General features: G+C 50.1%; 1 protein-coding gene across 1 annotated transcript; it reads left to right on the forward strand.

The window, feature by feature from the left end:
• Nucleotides 1-2,627: 2,627 nt before the first annotated feature.
• On the forward strand, nt 2,628-6,752 carry FOXA1 (forkhead box A1). The gene is made up of 2 exons (XM_031001986.3): nt 2,628-3,110; nt 5,287-6,752. Exons 1-2 carry the CDS (start codon nt 3,039-3,041, stop codon nt 6,631-6,633), a joined length of 1,419 nt encoding a protein of 472 aa, XP_030857846.1. The 5' UTR covers nt 2,628-3,038; the 3' UTR covers nt 6,634-6,752.
• Nucleotides 6,753-10,804: the final 4,052 nt, after the last annotated feature.

Below are 10,804 nucleotides of genomic sequence, written 5' to 3' on the forward strand. Positions count from 1 at the left end.
TAAACCTCAGGGAAAGTGACTGGCGGGCATCTGGGTACACTAGAACCTCACCTCCTAAATTTGTTAGGTATCTTGCAATGCGGCCACTGACATGGAGAGAGGCTGGGAGCTGGACGAACGGCCATCTCTCCTTCCATCTTGGCCTCGGCTCTAAGAACCTAAATCCCTGACTGTGGGATGCGTGCGGAGTTCAATCCAGTATCGCCTGGCGGTGCTCCCCGGAGGCGCCTGCGGGAAAATTCAGCTTTCCCTCTCCACGACAGGAGGCGCTGTGTTCGTGGAAATCCCCCGGCTGCGAACCTGGGATCCCTGACCTGGATCAAGGCTCCGAAGCTGGCAGAGTCCATTCTGCATCACCGGTCTTGGGCTTTGAAGAAGCCTAGGAGAAATTCCGCTTCGGCCATCACGCTATGAAAAGTGGATTTTTTTTTTAAGTCAATTTTTTTTTTTGAAAATATGAGACTTAGTAGGTTTGGGAAGTGGGCTAAAAGAACATTTGATATTCTAATTGACCCCCCCCCCCTTTAAGGTGACAGTGTTTTTCCCCTACTTAAAGCACCAACTTTTTTGTGCACTATAAAAGCTATTATTATCCATAAATTGTTACTCTCGGTAGAAAATAACCTAGTCTTGCTCGGTGTTATTGAAGAGCCAAGAGGGTATTGGAGAATCACCTCCAGAAGGAACAAGGAAGCTCATTAGCACTGAAAGTCCCCCGGATCAGGCCCAGGAAGCTAAGCATCCGTATACTTTACAAATGGAACTAAAGTCAGCTACTAATGGGAACTTTGCACAAAAGAATTAGTTTCTGACACACAATTCGCAGATACATTTACACAAACTGATGGGACAACTTGCAGTCACAGGAGCAGGCTGCATTAGGGAGGGTTCCTGCCCTACTGAGTTCCAGGTGGATTTAATTTCACTCATTCCTTTCCTTATGATGTGACGTTTCTACCCCCCCCCCCACCCTTTTTGTAAAAAAAAAAAAATGTAATCCAATGCTTTTATCTTTTTTTATTTCCTTAACTGCACATCTTCACTCTCTGCTCCCCTGCTGACTTAAGAGATTTGTTTGGTTCAGGGATTTAAAGTGATTCTCTTGCCAGATTTCAAGTAAAAGAGATTTAAAAGAACAAAGCACAGGGAAAAAGGTATCTGTTTGGAAGACAAGTTAAAACACATTTCTTAAAATGAGATTAATAACATTTTAAAAACTTTGCAAAACAAGAAGATTTTGCGGATTCTTAATTACTTTAGATTTTATTTTATTGTTACTTAAGGAAACCTAGTGGTTCTACAGGCAGTACAACAAACACATGGTCACAGACACTCAGAAACACACACACTCAGTCACACATGCTCAGAAATATACAAACAGTCACAAACTCAGAAACACACGCACCATCTCCCAATCTATCACCAACTAATTGCCTATCACCCGGTCACTTCAGTTGTTCTCTCTCCCAGGACAAGTGGGCAACCACCACCCAGGGCCTCATGAGAGTAAAGAGACTTTGCGTTGGGAAGACTCTCCCACCGACGTCCCGGACCCATTAGGAACCAAGCGAGCCCCTGAGATCTCAGCCCGGACCCTCCGGGTCACAGACAGGACCAAGCGCCGCTGCGGGCAGTCTCGGGCTTCTGCCTGGCATCTCTTTAGCAGTGCAGATGCGTTCCCGCGCCCAGGCCCTTGCTCTCCCAGCTAACGCGCGTGTTATGGGAGATGTCCCCTCCCCCTGACCTTTTCCTATCAGAAACCAGACGGTCGTCTCCAGCTCACTCCCTGAAGCGGCTGAAGGGGGGCGGGAGGAGGAGCCCGGCAGAGGAAGGACGGCCCGACTTGGGTCCGCCTGCCCTATCACACAGACATCTGCTCTCAGTTTCTTCCTCTTTGTGGTCGCTACTGATGACAAGGGGAGAGGAGCGGACCGAGGCGTAACAAAAAAAAAAAGTTATGTCATAAAGATATAAACCGGTGCTGTGACTCACCTGCTCTTAGCCGCAGGTACGAGTTTCGTGGCAGCGCCTCCGCTCTGCTAGCCCGGGGCCCGGGTCGGCCTAACGTCACTTGGCTCGGCTGACTCAGATGACCCGGTTTCTAGTGACGAAGCAAAAGTGGGGCTTTTTCCCTTTTCTAGTCTGAAGCTCTCAGGAGGAAAGAAAAAAAAACAGTCTGTATTCTCCAGTCTCCCGGGGTTGAACTTTGGGTCAGGAATCAGGAGGGAGGAAGCAAAGAGCAGGAGGGGCGCGAGACTGGGCCGCAGCCCGCGCTCGGAAGGTGGCGTGTACCTCTGGGGAGGGACCCCGGGGTCAGTTATCCCAGAAGGTCTCTAAGCCCAGTCTCCGACGCCACCGCCCCCGGCCTTCTCCGGCTGCGAGGTTCCGATCCAGAGCCCTAGCCCGCCCGCCCGCCTGGCCCCGCCTATTTTTTCTTTTTCCAAAGGGGGTTACACCCCCTCCCACCCCATTTCCCTCTTTCCCTAGCCTCCGGGCCTAAACCAATTACACTGCTTTGCAAACAAAGTGAGGGCCCCGCTTGGGGGAGGGGTCGCGGGGGAGGGGTCGCGCGCAGCGGTGGCGCGGCGGGGCGGGAGGCGCGGCGGCCGGACTGGCGGGCGGCCGCCTTGCAGGTGCACCTCGGGCTTTGTAGGTGCGAGCGTCTTTGTGCGGCGGACAAATGGGGAGAGGACGAGGAGGTGGGCACTCAAGCGACGTAAGATCCACATCAGCTCAACTGCACTCGCCTCGCAGAGGCAGCCCGCTCACTTCCCGCGGAGGCGCTCCCCGGCGCCGCGCTCCGCGGCAGCCGCCTGCCCCCGGCGCTGCCCCCGCCCGCCGCGCCGCCGCCGCCGCCGCCGCCGCCGCGCACGCCGCGCCCCGCAGCTCTGGGCTTCCTCTTCGCCCGGGTGGCGTTGGGCCCGCGCGGGCGCTCGGGTGACTGCAGCTGCTCACTTCCCCTCCCCCGCCCCGCGCCGCGCGGCCGCCCGTCGCTTCGCACAGGGCTGGATGGTTGTATTGGGCAGGGTGGCTCCAGGATGTTAGGAACTGTGAAGATGGAAGGGCATGAAACCAGCGACTGGAACAGCTACTACGCAGACACGCAGGAGGTGAGAGGCGAGGCGAGGCGAGGCGGGCGGCCGGTGGGGCGCCGCTGGAGCCCGTGCCGGGGGAGGCCGGGGAGCGGTGGGCGCCAGGCAAGGCAGGCAGGCGGGCCGGGGGCGCCTTCTCGGTGCCACCGCTGCCCGCCCGCCGGTGTGGCCTTGGCCGGGCCTGGAAGCGGGACCTGCTGCCCTGCTCTGTCCCGACTCTCGCAGCCGGAGTGGGAGTTTTAGGAAACTCCGGGCTTTGAAAACAGCGGCTCTAGGAAGCGCTTGCCTCTTCCCAGCAGCGAGCGGGAGCAGGAGCCGGGCCCGGGGTGCAGCGGGCGGGCGAGCGCCGGTGCGAGTTGGAAGCAACTCTGAGAAAGCCGGAGCATACCCGCAAGGCGACCTCTTCGTCCCACCGTTTAATTCGCAGACGTCTTCTGATTAAAGCGCTCTGCCGCCAAGTTGGGTGTCTCAATAATGAAACGATTTCTAAATTTTGTAAAACTTGTTCTTCAAAAGCCCTATTTGGGGAGAAGTGTGCTCCTTCTCTAAAACCGCTGGGTGGCGCTAGTGCGACCAAAATATTCACAACTCTGGGCCGAGAACCTGTTTCTCTTCATTGTCCCCTTGGTGGCACGTTCATGGGGGTTATTTTTACAATGTGCACAAAAGGATTACAGGGAAAACCAGTTACAGGGAGGACTACCACCTATTAAAAGTATTTTTCTGGAAACAGTTGGCGATTACCCTCCAAAAGTTTAATTACCATTATTGAAAACGCGTATTGGAACTGCCTTGGATAATCTTGGGAAGAGGGAAAGAATATAAAGCCCCAAGGTAAAAAATACTTTTAAGACGTGGACAGAAAAATATAGGATCACGTAATATTTTGATGGTAACTGACTTATTTAGATTTATGTATTCACAAGTTTACCTCTGAGTTTATTTGCATACCATAGTTTACTGGGTGTTCCTATTTAAATCTATTTGTTCTCATGTTTTCAAATTGAGTCATACTTGCTGATTAAAATAAACTTAAGGACATCATTATTCCTTATTAAATTACCAGAGGAGTGCTTTTTAATATGCCTAGGTTTTGTATGTTTAAAATACTGTACCTAGTGCATTCCCACATCGCTATTGATAAGGATTTTCGCTTGTTGATGATTTTAAAAGGAGCTCAGAGGTCTTCCAGAGATTTAATTCTGACGCAGTCATCTCGACCCCACCATTCAATTAAGACCCCTAGCGAAAGTACTTTCTTACATGTTAAAGCTGAGAATTAGGAAATACAATAGCATTAAGAGAAAATAAGTAGAATTTGATTTTCGAATTTTAAATTATTCAAGACTACTCACGGAATTTCAAAGCCAGGCGTTGAAATCATCGGCAGCAACATCAGCATGTGAAAAAAAAAGATATATTCTGACAAACTGTGTCACCAAATTTTTCAAACAGGGGACTGTAAAGTGACAAAATTAATGCGAGTTTCTAAATAGCTTGCAAAGGTGTACATGTAAAGTCATGTTAAAATAAAATGCATATCGCACTTTGAGATTATTATAGCACCCCCTCCCAGCCCTTTCTGTTATGGATCTACTTTTAGTTTTATTTTTCCAAAACTTATTTAACTCTGAGTTTGCTTCCCTTTTAACATTACAGTTGCTACAAGCAGGTAGAAAACACTACTTCTAAATACAATAAACAACAAAAAGTCACCATAGGCAAAAACCCCTAGGACAATAAACCCACTTGTTGGGAAACAAATGATTCAGGGGGTCCCATGTCCATAGGTGATTTGCTCTATCAACGATTTCCCCCCAAAGGGCGCTTTGCCGAGGCTGGTTGGGGTGGAGACTTGGGATACCGCCTGGCGTGGATGGAGGAGGCGATGAGGGGGGGCCCTGGAAGCCAGCCCCTGAGCCTGGCGTGTAAGGCGATTACACATCTTCCTGGGGACATATTTTCTGTGAGCGTTTATCTTTCATGCCTGCCGCGCTAGGATTTTCCCCCTGCCGTGCAAGACATCTTTGCTCGGTCTGGGGAGGGCGCTTAGCCGTTTGCCCCGGGTGGGGGTGTCCCGTGTTCTGCAAAGTGCTTTGCACTTGCCCCCGGGTTAGGTCCCGGACGGCCGCCCTCCAGTGCCCACCACTAACCCCCCGCTCCGGGGCCTCTTCACTCGCTGTCTCCACTCCAGGCCTACTCCTCCGTCCCGGTCAGCAACATGAACTCAGGCCTGGGCTCCATGAACTCCATGAACACCTACATGACCATGAACACCATGACTACGAGCGGCAACATGACCCCGGCGTCCTTCAACATGTCCTATGCCAACCCGGGCCTAGGGGCCGGCCTGAGTCCCGGCGCAGTAGCCGGCATGCCGGGGGGCTCGGCGGGCGCCATGAACAGCATGACTGCGGCCGGCGTGACGGCCATGGGTACGGCGCTGAGCCCGAGCGGCATGGGCGCCATGGGTGCGCAGCAGGCGGCCTCCATGAATGGCCTGGGCCCCTACGCGGCCGCCATGAACCCGTGCATGAGCCCCATGGCGTACGCGCCGTCCAACCTGGGCCGCAGCCGCGCGGGCGGCGGCGGCGACGCCAAGACGTTCAAGCGCAGCTACCCGCACGCCAAGCCGCCCTACTCGTACATCTCGCTCATCACCATGGCCATCCAGCAGGCGCCCAGCAAGATGCTCACGCTGAGCGAGATCTACCAGTGGATCATGGACCTCTTCCCCTATTACCGGCAGAACCAGCAGCGCTGGCAGAACTCCATCCGCCACTCGCTGTCCTTCAATGACTGCTTCGTCAAGGTGGCACGCTCCCCGGACAAGCCGGGCAAGGGCTCCTACTGGACGCTGCACCCGGACTCCGGCAACATGTTCGAGAACGGCTGCTACTTGCGCCGCCAGAAGCGCTTCAAGTGCGAGAAGCAGCCGGGGGCCGGCGGCGGGGGCGGGAGCGGAAGCGGGGGCAGCGGCGCCAAGGGCGGCCCTGAGAGCCGCAAGGACCCCTCTGGCGCCTCTAACCCCAGCGCCGACTCGCCCCTCCATCGGGGTGTGCACGGGAAGACCGGCCAACTAGAGGGCGCGCCGGCCCCCGGGCCCGCCGCCAGCCCCCAGACTCTGGACCACAGTGGGGCGACGGCGACAGGGGGCGCCTCGGAGTTGAAGACTCCAGCCTCCTCAACTGCGCCCCCCATAAGCTCCGGGCCCGGGGCGCTGGCCTCTGTGCCCGCCTCTCACCCGGCACACGGCTTGGCACCCCACGAGTCCCAGCTGCACCTGAAAGGGGACCCCCACTACTCCTTCAACCACCCGTTCTCCATCAACAACCTCATGTCCTCCTCGGAGCAGCAGCATAAGCTGGACTTCAAGGCATACGAGCAGGCACTGCAGTACTCGCCTTACGGCTCTACGTTGCCCGCCAGCCTGCCTCTAGGCAGCGCCTCGGTGACCACCAGGAGCCCCATCGAGCCCTCAGCCCTGGAGCCGGCATACTACCAAGGTGTGTATTCCAGACCCGTCCTAAACACTTCCTAGCTCCCGGGACTGGGGGGTTTGTCTGGCATAGCCATGCTGGTAGCAAGAGAGAAAAAATCAACAGCAAACAAAACCACACAAACCAAACCGACAACAGCATAATAAAATCCCAACAACTATTTTTATTTCATTTTTCATGCACAACCTTTCCCCCAGTGCAAAAGACTGTTACTTTATTATTGTATTCAAAATTCATTGTGTATATTACTACAAAGACAACCCCAAACCAATTTTTTTCCTGCGAAGTTTAATGATCCACAAGTGTATATATGAAATTCTCCTCCTTCCTTGCCCCCCTCTCTTTCTTCCCTCTTTCCCCTCCAGACATTCTAGTTTGTGGAGGGTTATTTAAAAAAACAAAAAAGGAAGATGGTCAAGTTTGTAAAATATTTGTTTGTGCTTTTTCCCCCTCCTTACCTGACCCCCTAAGAGTTTACAGGTCTGTGGCAATACTCTTAACCATAAGAATTGAAATGGTGAAGAAACAAGTATACACTAGAGGCTCTTAAAAGTATTGAAAGACAATACTGCTGTTATATAGCAAGACATAAACAGATTATAAACATCAGAGCCATTTGCTTCTCAGTTTACATTTCTGATACATGCAGATAGCAGATGTCTTTAAATGAAATACATGTATATTGTGTATGGATTTAATTATGCACATGCTCAGATGTGTAGACATCCTCCGTATATTTACATAACATATAGAGGTAATAGATAGGTGATATACATGATACATTCTCAAGAGTTGCTTGACCGAAAGTTACAAGGACCCCAACCCCTTTGTCCTCTCTACCCACAGATGGCCCTGGGAATCAATTCCTCAGGAATTGCCCTCAAGAACTCTGCTTCTTGCTTTGCAGAGTGCCATGGTCATGTCATTCTGAGGTCACATAACACATAAAATTAGTTTGTATGAGTGTATACCATTTAAAGAATTTTTTTTTCAGTAAAAGGGAATATTACAATGTTGGAGGAGAGATAAGTTATAGGGAGCTGGATTTCAAAAGGTGGTCCAAGATTCAAAAATCCTATTGATTGTGGCCATTTTAATCATTGCCATCGTGTGCTTGTTTCATCCAGTGTTATGCACTTTCCACAGTTGGACATGGTGTTAGTATAGCCAGACGGGTTTCATTATTATTTCTCTTTGCTTTCTCAGTGTTAATTTATTGCATGGTTTATTCTTTTTCTTTACAGCTGAAATTGCTTTAAATGATGGTTAAAATTACAACTTAAATTGTTAATTTTTATCAATGTGATTGTAATTAAAAATATTTTGATTTAAATAACAAAAATAATACCAGATTTTAAGCCGTGGAAAATGTTCTTGATCATTTGCAGTTAAGGACTTTAAATAAATCAAATGTTAACAAAAGAGCATTTCTGTTATTTTTTTTCACTTAACTAAATCCGAAGTGAATATTTCTGAATACGATATTTTTCAAATTCTAGAACTGAATATAAATGACAAAAATGAAAATAAAATTGTTTTGTCTGTTGTTATAGTGAATGTGTAGCTAGTAAAAAGGAGTGAAAGAAATTCAAGTAAAGTGTATAAGTTGATTTAGTATTCCAAGAGTTGAGATTTTTAAGATTCTTTATTCCCAGTGATGTTTACTTCATTTTTTTTTTGACACCGGCTTAAGCCTTCTGTGTTTCCTTTGAGCCTTTTCACTACAAAATCAAATATTAATTTAACTACCTTTCCTCCTTCCCCAATGTATCACTTTTCTTTATCTGAGAATTCTTCCAATGAAAATAAAATATCAGCTGTGGCTGATAGAATTAAGTTGTCTCCAACGGAGACTCATGAACTCTCTTCTCATTAGAAGAGAAACAAAACTTAGCCATCAGGGTAGCTCTGGAGGAGGTGGGAGGAGGGGAGTTAATTCACTCTCGCAGGGGAAGCGTTGTACCGACAGGACATTTTAGGGTAGCCGCTATTTTGCATTTTGTGAAGATTTTTTTAAATTTTGATTCAAAAATGTCGTTCCTAAGAACTTAAAGTTGATAATTTGTTTCCTTCTAAGGAGCTTTTAAATGCAACTTCACACTCCATCGTTTCTTGGGATCACAAAATCATTAATCTCCTTTGATAGCAGGCTCACTTTCCAGTCCACCTATTTCTTTGTAAGTCTTGTTCGGATTGACATCAACAATAACAACACCAGCTCAAGCAGAGGCCTGCCTGCCTGAGCCCTTGTGTATGAACTCCATCCTCACCAGGGCTTGAACTTGGACAGCCTTTACTTTGATCGCCCCACTCCACACCGCGGACAAGATAAAAAGAGCCGTGTGAGTCGCTTAATTATCGCGTAATTGCCTCCCCAGATGAGAGAAAGGGTGCCATGTAGCACTTGAGAAAAATCCAGAAATCCCAAACCCCCACTCACTTCAGTTAATGAAAGGAGGAGGGGAGGGAAATTACTGGTTTGAATAATTTCAAACCCTAATTTGGAGACCTCGGAAGGACATCAAAGTCCCAAAGAGAGGAAAAAGCTTCCAATCCCAACAGTTACTCTTATTTACATAAGGTAAACAAACGTTGGCAAATTCAGCTTCCAAATGTAATATAAAGGCGTGGGCTTGGGCCTCGGAATCCCGCCCCCACTGAATCTAAGATGTTTAACTTCTGTGCTGTCCTCTCTGTGATGTTGCCTTTCTCCTTTTCAACGTATTAGAAACATCAGCGCCTTGCCTTCACCCCACCAAGCTTAAGTTGGCCTTAGCTCTTGCTCTGTTACTTGCCGGAGACATTTTCTAGTTATGCGGGGGACGGGGGCACTTTGGAGACCTGCCTCGGGAGCTGGACCGCGGGGAGCCTGCAGGCCCAGCCCCTGCTTTGTGGGCTTCTCGCAGTTCTCAGACCGCACACTCCGCCACCTCTGGGCGATGCGACCTGCCACCCGCGCGTTAGGACGCGCGCGGGTTGGCGGCCAGGACAGCTGGTTGCCAGGGAAGGCGGACAGAGCAGGACAGCAAGCGTCTCGAGGTGACCAGTGCAGATAGTTCTTCATTGTTTGGGCATTTTCCCTTCCTAGCGAATAAATCTCCTGTTGAGCCCGGGACCTAAAAGTCAACAAAGAAGGCCAGCCGCCTCGTTACGGCTCCTGCGGCCCCGGCGGCCCGCGTTGCCGCGGCTGCTCCCGCTGCGTAATCCCTTCCTCGGAAACCCGGACACACAAACACCCGGGCGCCGGGGCTGGGGCGCCGCGCCCCTGGGTCAGGAAGAAAACATCTGTGGTTCCGAGGAAGTGCGGAGACCCTGCCTGAGCGCGCCGCCTTCCTGCGACCCCCACCTCATCCCCTTTTCGTCTGGGTGTTTCCACATTTCTTCACCTCACCAGCTCCCGAAGACCAGGGCCGGAAAGGGGCTGCTGACCGTCCCGCCGCGGTGCTCCTGCTCGCTGGTCTTAGGAATTTCGCCCGAGATGGGGGGAGGGGTCCCCGGGGAAGGGAGGGAGGGGGCGAAGAGGGGCGAGGAGGGAAAGCCTTCCTCCTGACCCAAGTGTACAGCTCCGGTGGCGCTCGGACCCACCAACGCTACCGAGCAAACATTTTTACAAAAAAGAAAAAAACAAATGTTTTGGGAGTGAGCATAGGACAGGGGAGGGGAGCTGCAATTGTTACTCTCACCTTGCATTTAGGAAGGGCAGGTATGAAACATTTTTAAGGTGACAAAAAGAGAACCAAAGATAGGGAAGAAGAAAAGCTCACCAGTTCTATTCAGCAAAAACTAAACAACTCACAAGTGTTCGGAAGTAGAAGGCAGCTCCGTCCATTTTCTACATGATGGCTAATACAGTGTTTACATCAAAGGCAAAATTTAATTTCCATTGTCCCTTTGTGATCCCCCTCATACAGGATAAACTGATGAGAATTATTAGGGAAGGAGGGATGAAAACAAACAAGATCCTAGTAAAGCTCCCAACCTGTTTTCATTTTCAGAAGGCTAGATACCTAATTGATTTCACTGAAAGCATAAAAAACATTATATTTCTTAGAAGTCTAAGAGATTTGAACGAGCCATAGCAGAAAAGAAGTCCTAAAGTGATAAAAATGTAAGCCCTTGTTTTGGCATTTTAAAAAATTGGTCTCAATTCCACAAACATGCTTAAGTTTCTTTGCAAAAAACTGCCGAGATCAATACAAATTCCTTCCAATG

Source organism: Gorilla gorilla, chromosome 15 (assembly GCF_029281585.2).
Source record: "Gorilla gorilla gorilla isolate KB3781 chromosome 15, NHGRI_mGorGor1-v2.1_pri, whole genome shotgun sequence".
Classification (NCBI taxonomy): Eukaryota; Metazoa; Chordata; class Mammalia; order Primates; family Hominidae; genus Gorilla; species Gorilla gorilla.

Coding starts and splice junctions, on each gene's coding strand:
- FOXA1 (XM_031001986.3), top strand. CDS start 3,039: ATGTTAGGAACTGTGAAGATGGAAGGGCATGAAACCAGCGACTGGAAC. Junction 3,111..5,286: donor ACTACGCAGACACGCAGGAG/GTGAGAGGCGAG, acceptor TCTCCACTCCAG/GCCTACTCCTCCGTCCCGGT.